Source organism: Schistocerca serialis, chromosome 3, assembly GCF_023864345.2.
Source record: "Schistocerca serialis cubense isolate TAMUIC-IGC-003099 chromosome 3, iqSchSeri2.2, whole genome shotgun sequence".
In the NCBI taxonomy this organism is placed as follows: domain Eukaryota; kingdom Metazoa; phylum Arthropoda; class Insecta; order Orthoptera; family Acrididae; genus Schistocerca; species Schistocerca serialis.
In genome coordinates, this window is record NC_064640.1 from 253,180,323 (window position 1) to 253,197,957 (window position 17,635).

Below are 17,635 nucleotides of genomic sequence, written 5' to 3' on the forward strand. Positions count from 1 at the left end.
ACTGGCCATTAGATAGATGGTCATAATGTTCTGGCTGATCAGTGTACTGTTGTGGCAGTTCTGCCACCGAATGTATCAGGATGACCAAATGTAGCAGGAAGACACCAAATGTAGTGGTATCAGACGCCAAATGTGGTGTATTGAAACTCGGCGAGAACTTTCCAAATGATTTATTGTTTTCACTACAGTGCTCCGTTCACCTCAGTCTGCGTCACACGGCCCCGCAATGCTGAGGAAGCACCCCAGCAGCCTGTGCAATGCACCGCTGTGTCATGCTGGCCTTGTATGCCAGCTGCAGAGATCCGATTACGTCAGGATGGCTGCACCAGCAGCAGACTCAGTGCTGCTCAGTGTGAGCCGCAGGCGGCCAGCTGCATCATCCTTGCCGGCGTAGCACAGATCGCGGTGTCAAACAAGCACCCGTGATCCGGCGTCTGAATCTGTGGCCCTCGCCTTGGGAAGTGTGTCGGGAGCAGAGACGACTACCCGCGGCAGCGAGCTGAAGAGTGACCTGCAGACCCTGTGTCAGCCTCAGAGGGTCGAACCAATGATCCGCCGTGGACTGGGACACTGTCGCCCCATCTGTTGCTGCATGTAGCCCAGCGGTTTGACATGCCTCACCATCCAGGAGAGCTGCCACACTTTCATGAATCTCGTTAGAAAACTAAACATATTTATACTTGGCTGTGCGTCTCTGTTTTGTCAAGTGTGCTGCTTCGCGTCACGTATGCGTAACACTTAGGTTGGCTGGTAGTCCTCTTCTGCCTGTGACTTGCACCATGGAAACTGCCTCTCTGGCAGTCCTATGCCCCTGTGGCCTCTATTTGCCTTCGCAACTGCTGGTATGCGTAACTTACTGCAATCCGGCCTGCCCCTGGCCGTAACTCTTGCTCCGAATGTCGCACAAAACTAATTTTCCCTATCCTAAACGGTGGTGCTGTTACAGTATATACTGCTGGTAATAATCAGCAGATTCATGAACTAACATTTCTCATTCTCTCCATCATGAGAGAACACCATCTTTGGTAATATTTAAAATAATTCTCATTTATTCTTCAGTCTTAGCTGCATATTTTTAAATACATGACATGTTTTGTTCTCTCTGGATCATCTTCAAACCTATGTAGTTGCATCAGAAATCTGTTGTGCCTGTGTCAGTCCCTCATATCAGAGTGTCATATGTCTGTCAGAACCTCACATCAGAGTACAGCACTCTGACATGATGTTCTGACACAGACACGATGGGTTGCTTATGCAACTACATAAATGTGATGATGATCCAAAGAGATCAAAACAAGTCAGGAACTTAAAAAGTGCAACTGATACTAAAGTATAGATGTGAATTGTTCTGGAATTAAAGTCTATTTATTCTTTAGCTTCGTTGCAAAGAAAATTTCTCGAAGAGATCTTAAATTACTGACTACGAATATTTTGTGAATCTAAGTCTTGTGTCAGTAGTGCACTACTGTGTCATATCCTCACACTCCTACAGTAAGGACTAGGGTTTCAGGAATCTGTCTGAATTTTCTACGGCCTTGTCTAACCCTAGTCCTGCATATCAGGTCCAATACATTCATACCCATGACTCTTCTGGTGGGCACGCTGAACTGTTTTTGCAGCTGCAATTTTCTAGCTAACACAAAAAATACAAGGTCGTGTCAACAAAAAAAAGTTGTTCTTGTATGAGGTTCTATACAGGATTCAGGGTGAGAACATAGGAACCATTCAGAAGGTTACTAGTCACTGCTAGAATGGAAACTGGCAGGTACCCAAGGCAGTGTGGTCCATAGGACTGATGACATCACTTTCCTGATCAGCAACTGAGGCAGTGGTAAGTGTCAATGGTAGGATAAGTCTGGTAAGCTGAGGTACAGTTCACCAGTTTCGTTGTTCAGCTGGAGTTATTACACAACACAGAAACACGCAGCACTAGACCGAGCTCAGATAGAGACAGGCTTCATTTAGTGGATGTGCAACGGTAGGTGATACTTGAGAGGCAGTTATATGCCACAAAACTGTCCACACTGAGTGTTCTTGCACCTGTTTATGTCCAGTAGTAGATGGTGTAAGTTTGGGAAAGGCTGAGCATGAAGTGGCAAGAACTAGTGCAAAAGTTTCCACCCTTGATGTTAGGGACATTGTGTCTTAAGAGTCTTTTGTGGTGGCAAGTCTGAATAAAATCTTCTTGGTTTTTAAGCCACGTCAATTCTAATAAAATTCTCTAGGTTTCAGTGGCTATCTCCATCATTATCATCAGGAGTGAAACTACTGACTGCCGGGACTGGCACAATTTTCCACTTATAAAGCCCTGATTACGGCTGCTGGTACCAATCAGAGATAGCTGAAATGATGCATGCATGGAAGGTGAACTGGGCAGCTTTTAGCAGCTACGGCCTACCGCAGGACTGAGTGACGTCAGGTTGCACAAGGGGGGCCAGCATGTCATTTGAAACTGCTGCTCCCACCCCCCTACAAGCATTAAGCATTTGTCATTGCTTCCTTTCGACATCAAAAGCCCGCCCCCATGTCCTGCTAAGTGTGTACCCCCGGTCTCTCTTAAAATTGTTGCTGTTCATTCCAAACTCTGCTGTTTCTTTTACGCAATCCCAGTATGTTGACACATGAGCCAAGACACTCATGTTCTCAAACTGCATTTTGTGTCAGTTTCCATGCAATGCTCAGCTATGGTCGACTTGTCAGGTTCACATTGTTTAGTATGTTTCTTGTGCTCGGTACAATGCTCTGCAACTCTGAATTGTCTGACCTATGTAGGTGCTGCCACACTCCCAAGGGGCACCAGACACACTAGGAGCTATGTCATTTTTAACAGGACATAGCATATCTTGTATCTTGAGGTGGGCCGGAACACTGGTCTCAATCCTAACCTGCTGCTCATTGCCACACAGTATGACAGGAAAGCCACCGGCTTGGCTTCTTCTGCCAATTCACAAGCCGCCAGCCTTCAGTGGCACAGACATGCTGCAATTTAGACTGTAGGTGGTCAATGTCAGAAATCTTTTGCTCTCTGAATTAATGTGTTCAGGATTGTTTTCTTGTGTACAGGTTGGTGTCTCTGAATTAATGTGTTCAGGATTGTTTTCTTGTGTACAGGTTGGTGAAAACTATCAATTAGTATTTTGTCAACAGTCTTTGATAGCTGCTGGCTACCCCGATATTCAGTACCTGAAACATATCATATCTTAACATCCCACATCATATAACATCAATCTCGGGATTCAAACATGACTGCAAAATATATTTGGTCATCTACCCAAAGTATTTAAGGCGAAATGACCACAAAAATTTAGTTGTGAAAAATGCATATTGTAAGGCTTACACTCACTGTATTTAGATTAATGCTTGTATTGAATATCATATCTCTAACTTTCTATCTCGGTCATTTGGCATCAGACACTATTTTCGACAGCATTTGTGGTTAACATTACTCCCAAGGTACACACAGAACAATAATAAAGTTCTTAACAGTATCATCAGTGCTCTATCAAACTCCTATTCTTACTCTTTCACATAATTTGTTAGCAATCTCATAAAATTTGTTATAAACATCTATTGAAATCAGAAAGTTTATATTAGACACTGGATTTATTATACTTTTTTTCATAGAAAATATCCCCGCCATGACAAGTTCATTCACAACACATTAGCATTCACACAATTTCGTAACTTAACTTGAGTTAGCCACTTCTTTCCAGATTCAGTAAGGCTGCCATAATATTGTGTGCTTTCTCCTTTTTACACCAAACTAACTTGAATCTAGAATTAATACCTTTTTGTGCATACTTTACACACACTGGTGCGCAGTCATGTACATCACTCACCTACTACCCACTCTGCAGGATCCTCTCCAACTAGAATGTCACATGCCAAATTGGCAGGCATCAAAATGCTCCTGTACTTTGAATATTGGGCATTCCCACATCACCCAAACTGCTCCAGTCTCGCAGAGGTGAGTAGAGGCATGATTCAATACACAAGAACTGTATCCGCAACTGTACCCGTACAATATATCAGACTAAATTCCATCCATAAAAGATGTCACAAAGACTTTCTTTCACCATTTCTTGAGTATCATTCATCAGTCTAGGACCCTTACTAAGTTTCATTAGAGAAGGAGGTACCTACATCTTTAGAGAACAATGAAGTAAGAGCTGTACAGGTTCATCATTTACTTGTTTTATTATTGCTATATGTTTATCACAAAAATATAGAAGCTGGGAGGGGGGATGGTGGGTAAAAGGTAGCAGATAAGTTCATATTTTGAACTGTTTCTGAGACAGAACACATCTAACGTACATTAGTTTTTGGGCTAGTGAGATGCACATGTGTGTGTTACAACGCAACCTCTGACACTTTATTCTAACCTAACCTACCTCATTGTTTTCATCATACCTTGTTGCTTTTAACCTATTTGCTCAGGATGTCTTTCTCAAATTAAACTAGTCCACTGAATGCACAGCTGTCCATGGGGTGTTATGAGTGAAGTAATGTGAGGGATTCAGAGTGCATCAGAGAGAAGCATTGGTTAACTGTATTTGGATATGTGCTGACTACAATGCCACATATCTACACTAACAAATACACAGACATGTTGTATTTTAACAGACTCTGTGATGGTAGTGCTCCTGCTGCTATGAAAGAATACTGTTGGTGCTTTCTAATATTTCAAATTCCTGATCATATAGTGTTTACTAGAGTGTGGCGGTCCCACTTGCTTTTATTTATTTCGTTTTTGTCCTCTGTGTCATCGTATTGTGTTGTTACACTGGAAGAAAAATATGGGTTGTGGATTCTGCCACTGACTACTTTAAATTATGTAGCTGACAGGTGAACAGTTGTGTGTCATAGCACTTTAATTTCACTGTTCACAACCCCCCAATAATACACAGTTATATGGCCCGTGCACTATTGTTTAACTTGTGATAAGCCTCATTAATAGTTTGCAGGCGAAACTCCACATACTGCTGCTATAGTTTACTGTTGAACATTTAGGAGCAGTAAAACTTAACCACAAAGTTCACAGTTCTTGAAGACTAATCAGGTACATATGGTGCAGTCACTGTCCTAGGTTTTTACACATGGCCTAATTGTTTAACACTTATTTCATAGTTAAATTGAAGCATTGTTGTTCTAACCAGCAAAGTTTACTCGTCTGAAACTCGGCCGTGGACTGACTGTCTCATGACCAAACATCAGGCCCTTATATATCATCACAATAATTGGTAATGAAACTACACATTGTTGAAAGTTAAACATACAGAATTTACAATTAAAACTTAACTCATTAAATTAACTGAATGCATCGAAAAATTGCGTCTTTTTAACAGTTTCTTCTACTACGAGTTTTACGTTCAAATGGCTCTAAGCAGAATGGGAGTTAACCTCTGAGGTCATCACTCCCTTGACTTAGAACTACTTAAACCTAACTAACCTAAGGACATCACACACATCCATGCCCGAGGCAGGATTCTAACCTACAACCGCAGCAGCAGCACGGTTCCAGACCGAAGGGTCTAGAACTGCTCTGTCACTGCGGCTGACTTTGAGGTCAGAATCAATTACATACATAAAACTAAGCACAAAATTAGATCTGGTGTTATTTACTTTAAAACTGAGGGCCAACCTTTCTCTATTTAAGAAAATCCAGATTATATTCACGTATGTTAATGGTAAATTGTAAAAAGTGAAAAAACGAATTTTAGGAGGCAGATGGCAAAACAGGAGAGGAATTAAAATTATCCCAGCTTGCTTCGTCACAAGAGTTTTCAACACACTGCATGAAACAGGTATTCCCATTTTTCTTCTGAACATCTAGTTCAACAACCTGTGCAGAAACAGCAAAACCTTGTTGCAATGGTGCAGCAGAGTTCTATTACCTGCATACACAACTTTCTGCACATATCCATGTTCCACAAACTTGCATGACAAATATTACATGCAGAAAACTTGAACCATTTCGCATTCTGCATGTCCATAATCTTCACATTGGTGATAATACTACAGAACTTGAATTTTGTCAGTCGTTAAATGACAAATTTCATTAGCTTCCATTAAATACTATTCACCAATGAAGCCATGTTTACACAGAATGGAATCAACACCACACATAATAATCATTGCTGGTTACAGGAAAACCACACTACGATCAATGTCTGATGTAGCACAATTGGTAGCATGTCGATGGGGCTAGTCATTTTAGAAGAGCAAGTAATGGGATAGAATTACTTGAATTTTTTGGAAAACTTATTTGTTGAACACCTCGAGGATGTTTCTCTGGCCATACTTCCAGCATAACAGAGCACAGCCGCATTTTACCAGGTATGTGAGGAAACATTTCAACTGCACTTACACTAATAGGTTGATTGGTCATGGCAGTACAGCTAACTAGCCAACAACATTGCCTGACCTTACACAATTAGATTTTTGTTCATGGGGTTGGATGAAGTCTGAAGCGTACAAACAATAGATGAATATATGAGACAAGCAGCTTGGTTGCATCATGAAAGCTGCTGCCCTCATTAGGTAAAGTGCAGATGTATTTGTACTCTGTCAAGCAACATGGTCACCTAAGAGTGCAAAAATGCATTGTAGATGATGACAGGATATTCAAACATTTATTGTTAACTGTGCAACAGCTGTAATGTGACATGTACAATAATGCTTAGAGGTGAATGTTGTTGTTGTTGTTGTTGTTGTTGTCTTCAGTCCTCAGACTGGTTTGATGCAGCTCTCCATGCTACTCTATCCTGCGCAAGCTTCTTCATCTCCCAGTACCTACTGCAACCTACATCCTTCTGAATCTGCTTAGTGTAGTCATCTCTTGGTCTCCCTCTACGATTTTTACCCTCCACGCTGCCCTCCAATGCTAAATTTGTGATCCCTTGATGCCTCAAAACATGTCCTATCAATCGATCCCTTCTTCTAGTCAAGTTGTGACACAAACTTCTCTTCTCCCCAATCCTATTCAATACCTCCTCATTAGTTACGTGATCTACCCACCTTATCTTCAGTATTTTTCTGTAGCACCACATTTCGAAAGCTTCTATTCTCTTCTTGTCCAAACTAGTTATCGTCCACGTTTCACTTCCATACATGGCTACACTCCATACAAATATTTTCAGAAACGACTTCCTGACACTTAAATCTATACTCGATGTTAACAAATTTCTCTTCTTCAGAAACGCTTTCCTTGCCATTGCCAGTCTACATTTTATATCTTCTCTACTTCGACCATCATCAGTTATTTTGCTCCCCAAATAGCAAAATTCCTTTACTACTTTAAGTGTCTCATTTCCTAATTTAATTCCCTCACCATCACCCTATTTAATTTGACTACATTCCATTATCCTTGTTTTGCTTTTGTTGATGTTCATCTTATATCCTCCTTTCAAGACACTGTCCATTCCATTCAACTGCTCTTCCAAGTCCTTTGCTGTCTCTGACAGAATTACAATGTCATTGGCGAACCTCAAAGTTTTTACTTCTTCTCCATGAATTTTAATACCTACTCCGAATTTTTCTTTTGTTTCCTTTACTGCTTGCTCAATATACAGATTGAATAACATCGGGGAGAGGCTAAAACCCTGTCTCACTCCCTTCCCAACCACTGCTTCCCTTTCATACCCCTCGACTCTTATAACTGCCATCTGGTTTCTGTACAAATTGTAAGTAGCCTTTCGCTCCCTGTATTTTACCCCTGCCACCTTCAGAATTTGAAAGAGAGTATTCCAGTTAACATTGTCAAAAGCTTTCTCTAAGTCTACAAATGCTAGAAACGTAGGTTTGCCTTTTCTTAATCATTCTTCTAAAATAAGTCTTAAGGTTAGTATTGCCTCACGTGTTCCAACATTTCTACGGAATCCAAACTGATCTTCCCCGAGGTCCGCTTCTACCAGTTTTTCCATTCGTCTGTAAAGAATTCGTGTTAGTATTTTGCAGCTGTGACTTATTAAACTGATAGTTCGGTAATTTTCACATCTGTCAACACCTGCTTTCTTTGGGATTCGAATTATTATATTCTTCTTGAAGTCTGAGGGTATTTCGCCTGTCTCATACATCTTGCTCACCAGATGGTAGAGTTTTGTCAGGACTGGCTCTCCCAAGGCCATCAGTAGTTCTAATGGAATGTTGTCTATTTCCGGGGCCTTGTTTCGACTCAGGTCTGTCAGTGCTCTGTCAAATTCTTCACGCAGTATCTTATCCCCCATTTCGACTTCATCTACATACTCTTCCATTTCCATAATATTGTCCTCAAGTACATCGCCCTTGTATAAACCCTCTATATACTCCTTCCACCTTTCTGCCTTCCCTTCTTTGCTTAGAACTGGGTTGCCATCTGTGCTCTTGATATTCATACAAGTGGTTCTCTTCTCTCCAAAGGTCTCTTTAATTTTCCTGTAGGCAGTATCTATCTTACCCCTAGTGAGACAAGCCTCTACATCCTTACATTTGTCCTCTAGCCATCCCTGCTTAGCCATTTTGCACTTCCTGTCGATCTCATTTTTGAGACGTTTGTATTCCTTTTTGCCTGCTTCATTTACTGCATTTTTATATTTTCTCCTTTCATCAATTAAATTCAATATTTCTTCTGTTACCCAAGGATTCCTATTAGCCCTCGTCTTTTTACCTACTTGATCGTCTGCTGCCTTCACTACTTCATCCCTCAGAGCTACCCATTCTTCTTCTACTGTATTTCTTTCCCCCATTCCTGTCAATTGTTCCCTTATGCTCTCCCTCAAACTCTCTACAACCTCTGGTTCTTTCAGTTTATCCAGGTCCCATCTCCTTAAATTCCCACCTTTTTGCAGTATCTTCAGTTTCAATCTGCAGTTCATAACCAATAGATTGTGGTCAGAATCCACATCTGCCCCTGGAAATGTCTTACAATTTAAAACCTGGTTCCCAAATCTCTGTCTTACCATTATATAATCTATCTGATACCTTTTAGTATCTCCAGGATTCTTCCAGGTATACAACCGTCTTTTATGATTCTTGAACCAAGTGTTAGCTATGATAAAGTTATGCTCTGTGCAAAATTCTACAAGGCGGCTTCCTCTTTCATTTCTTCCCCCCCAATCCATATTCACCTACTATGTTTCCTTCTCTCCCTTTTCCTACTGACGAATTCCAGTCACCCATGACTTAAATTTTCGTCTCCCTTCACTACCTGAATAATTTCTTTTATCTCGTCATACATTTCATCAATTTCTTCATCATCTGCAGAGCTAGTTGGCATATAAACTTGTACTACTGTAGTAGGCATGGGCTTTATGTCTATCTTGGCCACAATAATGCGTTCACTATGCTGTTTGTAGTAGCTTACCCGCACTCCTATTTTTTTATTCATTATTAAACCTACTCCTGCATTACCCCTATTTGATTTTGTATTTATAACCCTGTAATCACCTGACCAAAAGTCTTGTTCCTCCTGCCACCGAACTTCACTAATTCCCACTATATCTAACTGTAACCTATCCATTTCCCTTTTTAAATTTTCTAACCTACCTGCTCGATTAAGGGATCTGACATTCCACGCTCCGATCCGTAGAATGCCAGTTTTCTTTCTCCTGATAACGACGTCCTCTTGAGTAGTCCCCGCCCGGAGATCCGAATGGGGGACTATTTTACCTCCGGAATATTTTACCGAAGAGGACGCCATCATCATACGAAGTTTTTGGCTTCTTCAAATGATCGTTCCTGTCATATCCCTGAATGATATGCAGTTTATATGCATGTGTCTCAAACACATTGCTCATTTGAGACCCCTTACCACCTGAAATATCCATTTTTAACCCTTGGTTCCTTATAACAAAATACTCTGTTTATGATCATCAGCATAATTTGACCCAGAAGGCTGGGGACAACCAATATATATTTGTATATTCATACAAGAGGAGAAATAATTCTTTCAGCATTCTCCAGTTTAAAAGGTATATCCAAATCATGTGACGCAGGTTTAGGAAAAAGGCAATTCCTGCTTAAACTTGTAGTTTTTGTGTACTCATTGACCAAATTTCCATTAAGAAAACATTAAGCATTAGTTTGTGAAGCCTAGAAATTTAAGTTGTCTTTAAAGTATCTAATTTGTGGCCTGTGGGTTGAATATGCCGTATTATCAAACATCTCAAGTTTCATACAGGTGTTTTTCAACAGCTTACTTTTGTTGATTACGTCTGAATGCTGCCAGGTGTTAATTATATATCATGCTGAATCCCCTTCCTGTCTGCATGGCATAAAAAAGTCCAAAAATTACATACAATTATCCAAATGTCCATTCTCTGAAACTTCTGCCTTAAATTAATGCATGTGTTTGATACTAGCAGACTTTCACAGTGCAATCAAATGATCATGAAGTAATTTCATCGAAGTTTGGCAACTGTTCCAAGTGTCCATTAGTGTAAGAGTTACATGGAACTCACATCCCTACAAGTGTATTCTGACAATTTTGCTGTTGTTTTGTCCTGCCCCAGTCATCACTTACCAAGAATGTCAAAGAACTCTTCGCACGATTTGACAACAGCTGTTGAAAGGAGACTGCAGGACTTTTATTGTGGTAGTCTTCAACTAAATTTTATTGGCTGCTGATCCACTAGTATAGTCTAACACACAACACACGAGCTTTTGAGATAGGAAGGTGAATCAGACCTGGATCAAATCTGCACAGCAGATTATTGATCATGGCTAGTGCATCCATCAGCCTGAGGGTTGTTTTGAGGCGGTTTTGCACCCTCATTTAGGCAAATGCTGGACTAGCTCCCAATTTCTGCCTTGGAAAATACAATACACAAACAGTTAAAATACAGTCACATACACTGAACACAGTCCACACAGTTTACAACTGTGTGCTGGACCACGACTCTGACACGGCACCTTTGCCTCTCACAGCAAGTTCTCTACTGACTGAACTACCCAAACATAACGCCTGACTCATCCTCACAGCTTTATTTCCACTAGTATAGCACACAGCTTTAATCTGCTAGGAAGTTTCATATCAGCACACACTCTGCTGCAGAGTTACAATTTCATTCCAGAAAGTTTACACAGTTCATAGACAGGTGACCCACACAACTTCCCTCCTTTACATGATTGGCGACTGACATAACTAAGGGTATTCAGTCGTGAAGGTAATTTAAATAAAATTGGCAAATTCTCGAGTAGAGTAGGGCCTGTACTAGATGGGGTTAATGCTAACTATCACAAAAAATATATACAGTGATAACTAAGCCACCACCATGATGTGGTACTGCTTCAGTGATGGAGGAGACCATTTCAGGTCTTGTAGAAATGTAATCAAGACAATACTGATCCTACAACTTGTTTTAGAAGGCACATTAAGGGCATTTATAACATTTGTAGGTGTAAAGAAAGATTCTGACAATGTTAACTGTAATACAGTTTGAAATTATGAAGGTAGAAGGAATAAAACACTAAGACCACCAAGGTTGTGTATAATTTATACGGAAACCAGATAGCATTTATAGAAAAGTCTAAGGGTGTGAAAGAGAAGCTGTAGTTGAGAAGCAAGTGAGACAGGGTTGCAGCCTATCCCCAACATTATTTAATTTGTACACTGGGGAAACAGTAAAGGAAAGCAATGAGAAATTTGGAAATCAAATTAAAGTTCGGGGAGAAAAATAAAAACTTTTAAGTTTCCTAATGACATCGTAATTCTGTCAAGGCAGCAAGGAGCTTAGAAAATCAGTTAGAGAGAGAGAGAGAGAGAGAGAGAGAGAGAGAGAGAGAGAGAGAGAGAGATAGAGAGATTGAGTGAGTGAGTGTGCACCTCAAAGAGACCAGAAGGAGAACATCAACAAAAGTATAACAAGTATGGGGTGTAGTTGAGTTAATGAGGGAATTACATTAACAAATGAGGCACTAAAACTAAAAGATGAGTTTAGCCTCTTCGGCAAGTGACTAAATGACAGTGGCTGAAAAAGAGAGTATATAAAACAGAGACTGGCAAGGGCAAGGAAAACAATTCTGAAGAAGCAAAGCTGAAGATTAGATGGTTAGATCGAGTAACTAACGAGGTGGTACTGAACAAAATTGGGGGGGAAAAAAATTCATCACACAATGCGACTAATAGAAGGGATTGGTTGATAGCACACATCCTGAGGCATCACGGATTCATCAATTTGGTTATGGATGGAAGTGTGTGGCATAAAAATTGAGTAAGGAATTCAATGCTTCAATACAGTAAGTAGGCACAAACTGGTGTAGGCTGCAATAGTTATGGAGAGATGAAGAGATTTCCACAGAATAGTCTGGTGTGAATGCTGTAATCCTGTAGGCTGACTTCTGCTAGCAGCCAAAGATGATGCAAATCTACAATCAACATTGCTATTTATGCAGTAAGATTGCTTTACTATCTCAGACAACTCTCAGTTTTCTTTTAAAGGTAAATATCTGCCTAACTACCATGGAAGCTTCCTGGAACTGCATAGGTCTACCACACACACTGTGATGTTCATCCATGGATGACTTGCTCTACATTTGCCCAACTATATGTGCACTAGCAGCTAATTTGATGCCACATGTTCAATGCATAACAAAGTGCATGCTACTGACAGATGTGGCAGAATGACACTATTGACTGATGCGTCATTTGACACACTACTGTTTTACTGCACATCACCCCACCATAGATTTGCTACTTGCACACCCCTAGTCTGCATTTCGAGCTGATCTCATAGACAGACATGTGCAGACTGTTGACAGTATCTTCCACAGTGCCCAGCACATCTCTGAAATTTTAGCCACTTCCATAATCTAGCGTGTTACACCATTGGTGGCAGGTGGGCGCAATTCTGTTTTCACATTTCTCACATCACTTATGAAGCTTAAGCTGTTTTTAACACTTGCAGGGTGGAATTTCTTTAGGGGAGGTCTGGTCAAGGTTTGTGCTCCTAGTGAAATGAGGATTTATTTTTAACGTGTTATTCTTCTACCAAAGCAATAAATTTATGGGTGAAGAGGAATGTTCGATACGCATCACCGGCTTTGGCCTATGACAATGTCACATCACTGTTTGGTGCATATATTCACTGTGTGTGTGTGTGTGTGTGTGTGTGTGTGTGTGTGTGTGTGTGTGTGTGTGTGTGTGTGTGTGTGTGTGTTTTGATCTCTTGTTTATATAAACTAGATAATAATGATCATATGTATATGTCTCATTTGTTAAACAAAGCACTTTACATATTGTGATGCTATCCCAGAAAGAATTTTCAGTTTGCAGTGGAGTGTGCACTGATTTGAAAATACTAGGCAGATTAAAACTGTGTGTATTTGCCAGGTTCAAGTGTGTCAAGCAGACACCATAATATAGCACTAATAGTAAATATGGTGACGACTGCACAGAAAGCTTTTTGGGTATAACAGTTTGCAAGGATTTCATCTGTTGTTACAGTGCAATGTGCATTCTGTATTAGTTCCACTGTAATCTTCCAAGTGATGATAACATCTGTGGATGGTACTATCAGTTTGAAGCTACCACCCGACTTTGCAAGAGAAAGGGTATGGGAAGAGCAAGTGTGGCTAAAAAACGTGTTGAATGTGTGAGAGAGTATTCATGCATAGCCCCAAGAAATCAGTTCAAAAGACTAGTCATGAATTAGCAATTCCTGTGATATCTGTATTGAGATATTTAAGGAAATGCTTACAACTACGCCCTTATTGTTTGTAGTTATTACGAGCTCTAAAGCCCAAAGACTACGGTTGACCTGCCAACTTTGCAAACAAAATGTTGCATGTCAATGAAAATTCTGTATTGTGTCATCTTCAGTGATAAACTGACATTTCACCTGAGTGGAAATGTGAACAGACAATGTGCACATCTGGGTGTCAGCAAAACCCCACAATGAGGTACAGTTTCAATTATATGCTACTAAAATGAATGTTTTTGTGACAAATCTGGGCAGAAAGTTTATGGACTTTTCCTTTTCAGTGAAGTAACTGTAATTGGTGTCTTATCTTGATGTACTAGAACTAAGGCTCTTTCCTCAATTTGAAGAAACTAAACCGTGGCACTTGTATCTGGGAGAAATATGGAGTGCCACTTCACTGGCATAGCTCAGTACATGATTGTTTAAATGTAAATGACTGCTATATTGGCCCCAGGTGGCCAGATGACAGAGCTTGTCTCACACGGCCTCCACATTCATCCAAATTGATGCTGTCTGATTTTTACCTTTGGGGGTTCATAGAGCCTCCACTATAATCTGATGTACCTGACTAAGAAAAACTGTTAATGTTGCTCTTTCATTCGATGTATTATTCATAATTGTAAGTTGAATGTAATAAATGCAAGAAACCCTTGAAACTGTTACACATTTTGAAATACCCGGTATATGCAACAGTGGTTCATGATACAGTTAAATAAATGGAAGCATACATGTTCAAAAACAAACCAAATTGTTTGCAGATCTAGGTCAATATCATAAAATGGGAAGGGGGAAAGAAATCACACAAGTTTATCCAATCACTGAAATATGTTTAGTAACTTGTCTGTACAATCTATATGTCACTGAAATTCATATACCTTATCTCTGTTCTTGATTGCACAGTTCACTTCATTCCCCTTATTTTTAATCTAACTTTGCTTCTCACTCTTTGCTCTCTTATTTCTGGACTGAACCTGGCCCAGTGCTTACAAATGTACACCACCCCCTTTCCCTTCCTCCTCCTCTTAAATCTTGTCACTCCTTGCTCTCACAACAGGTGGGTTCCTGTCATCCTGAGGAGTCTGAGTGACCTGCCTTTCTTTTCTAACTTTTCCCAAACTACCCCTTATTTCTCCCTGAGGAAGGAACTAATAGTTTCTAAAGTTATAATAGTTTCTTCTATTTTTGTGTGTGTCAGTTGACAGTAGTAAGAATTTCTTCTGAAGATTATGTATTGGCTTACTCTGTCTCATGATTTTGAGGTTAGCCTTGAGCCAAATGTCTAGCAAATTACTGAAAACTTTTTATCTAGTTTTATGATTCCTGAAAAGTACCAAGTCATGTCAGCTCCATAATTAGCTTCCTTGAGTTGTGGGAATGTGTATCACAAATATGAAGTTGATTTTTCCACACAGTTCATTTTTGTTTGAATACAGCAATCTAGTTCACAAAATCTATGTTCAAGTAATGGACACAGTGGCGAATCCAGGGGTGAGTGGTAAGGCAGCTACTGGGCTGCAGCTTCGACCCTTTCTTCCCCCCCCCCCTCCCCTTTCCGCCAGAACTACATGCATTTCTTCTTAATCTAAAATTTAAAAAAAAGAAAATTCTTTGCCACACAGCTTTCAGACTTAGTAGCCCCAAAAATTTACTGTAATTGTTATTATAATAGATTAAGAAAACACCTTCGTTTATTCTAGAGAATTTTGTGTCTGAACAATGGCAAAATTCACCTCCCCCATCCCCATCTGATGAAATCCAGGATTTGACTCGACGGAAGTGTTGTGGGTAACACTGCAGCATGTACTTTAAATGTGTTGCAAAAATGTCAGAATAAATGACAATCAGTGTAAGGGTGTTATAACTTTTGCACCAAAGATAAGAAACACATCATTCGGTCTTCTCTTCAACAACTCAGCGTACAGTTCTTTCTCTACTACAAGTTTGGTCCAAACTTTGTACAGGAGATTCTTATGGTAAGAACTATCACCTATGAAAAATCTCAGTACGAAAGGGAGTTTTAGGTAAATGTTCATTCGGCCGACTTGTTTTCAATCCACATGGGCATCAAACATTGTCACGCTACCAGTATGCAAGTTGGACATTTGCTGCATCACTTTAAAAATCACAATTCCTTACAAATCCAAAACAAATTAACTATGTAAACTACTGTCAGCACACACATCCTAAAAGTAACTTCATTTTCCACCAGTTTCATACGTTATCTATACATAATTTAATCAACTTATACTCACATTACAGAACCTGGGCAATGTCCAGCTGGTATGCAGGTGACGGCAAGGGTCCTACTATCAGAGTTTTCTGGGGAAGGAACATCTATTAGTGATGGTCCCAGTGGCAGCACTTTTATATACTTATCAATTTTCTCAAAACCCATATTCATTAAGTGCTTTTTACCCTTCTTAAATTTCATATCCATTAAGTACACACGTGTAATATCCGAGCAATACAAATACACAGTACAGCCTTCCTTTTCCGCAGTTAGCAGCCGTTCGTAGAAAGCAACATCATTTAAGCCTCTCATGTGATCTGAAATTACAGAAAGAAAGTGAACACAGGGCTACAGCAATTTTGAATATACTTCACGTGTATGCCGTATATACAGCTATAAATATTTATATACCCGTATGTGCATGACTAAGAAAAAAAGCTGTTGATAGTAGATTCTCGTTTTCAAAATTATCCACAGATACATCAGGGATTTCTTGCATCCGGCCACCAAATGTGCTCATTTATTCTGTATTGCACGCCAAAAAGATTTCTAATGCTAATCACACTTTACTCACAATACTGGGCTATAGAAATGTGCGCCTACCGATAAGAACGGTAGTCAGTACTGTACTTCAAGAGGAAACAGCTTGCGTTTCCTCGGCAGACAATAAACGGCATAAGAACTATAACCAAGCTTCGATGGGCTAGCCTACGACTCTAAAATGCCGATTTTGACAATATCCGCTATTTGAATTTTGAAAACAGCTCCCAGCAGTTTTGTTTTAACGTTGATAAATCAGTGTAGCCAACCAAACATTTGACATTGCTTAAGGCTTGCCCGCATGCAATGATTTGTCGGCGCAAATATCTTGCACCCGCACGAGACAGTTTCAATCAAGGAGGTTAGAATTATTGTATTTCTAACCTACTTGGTTTCTATCCTTACTTATTTACAAGGTCTTTCATTTCAATCATAGAGTTTCAACTAGACTGTGGTTTCAATCTATGAGTGACTAAAAATCTAAAGTATTACGTAGGTGTTTTTCTAGAGGATTAATAAACAGAACAGATACACATAACAGAGACTTTAGACATCAATAATATATTCTCTCACTATTTACTACAGTCTGCCAACGCTGGAGTAACTTTTAGATACTGTGACTGTAGAAATGACGTGGTTTTCAGACGACGAACTCGTCGGGCCATCTTCGGATCGCATTTCCATCCTTAATTTACGTTTCTTGAAGGTTCTTTGCTAGAGAGCGGAAATGGTGAAAATCTGAGGGCACACGATCAGGTGAATAAGGTGGGTGAGGAACGACTCCCCAACCCAACTTCTGTATACTGTTTTTTGTCAGTCTATCAGAATGGCGGCGGCCGTTATCGAGGAGTACCATCACTTCGCGCGGTCTTCCTGGTTATTGTTCTTACGTTGCGCCTACAAAATATATCAGTTGCTGACAATGTCAGCAACGTAAAAAGAGACCTGCACACAACTCATGATGTGCACATGAATAAAAGAGGCAAAAAGACTGTCAGCAAATTAATTATCCAGGAAATTAGACGAAACTCTCCACAAAGCAGTGTAAATAAGTGAATTGCCATGGAATGGCACAACCCACCAAATGAGAACCTGCCACACAAACAGTCGCTGCAGGCAAACCTGGGAAACTTATAAAGCCTGCTGGACAGTTTGGTGGCGCTAAACAGTCCTCTATAGTCCAGCAGGA

General features: G+C 40.1%; 1 protein-coding gene across 5 annotated transcripts in view; it reads right to left on the bottom strand.

Moving 5' to 3' along the window:
* LOC126470006 (protein artemis-like) overlaps positions 1–16,790 on the bottom strand; it is a 208,042-nt gene extending 191,252 nt beyond the window's left edge. The window contains exons 1-3 of one of the 5 annotated variants that reach the window (XM_050097477.1): positions 16,318–16,775; positions 16,092–16,223; positions 15,929–15,995 (exon numbers count right to left, since the gene is read on the bottom strand). In XM_050097477.1, coding sequence (XP_049953434.1) covers positions 15,929–15,995; positions 16,092–16,223; positions 16,318–16,426 — 308 coding nt within the window. In that variant the 5' untranslated portion in view covers positions 16,427–16,775. Of the gene's footprint in view, positions 1–15,928; positions 16,224–16,317 lie in introns of all 5 variants that reach the window. The other 4 variants (XR_007586108.1, XR_007586109.1, XM_050097476.1 and 1 more) reach the window with 4 other exon arrangements.
* Positions 16,791–17,635: the final 845 nt, after the last annotated feature.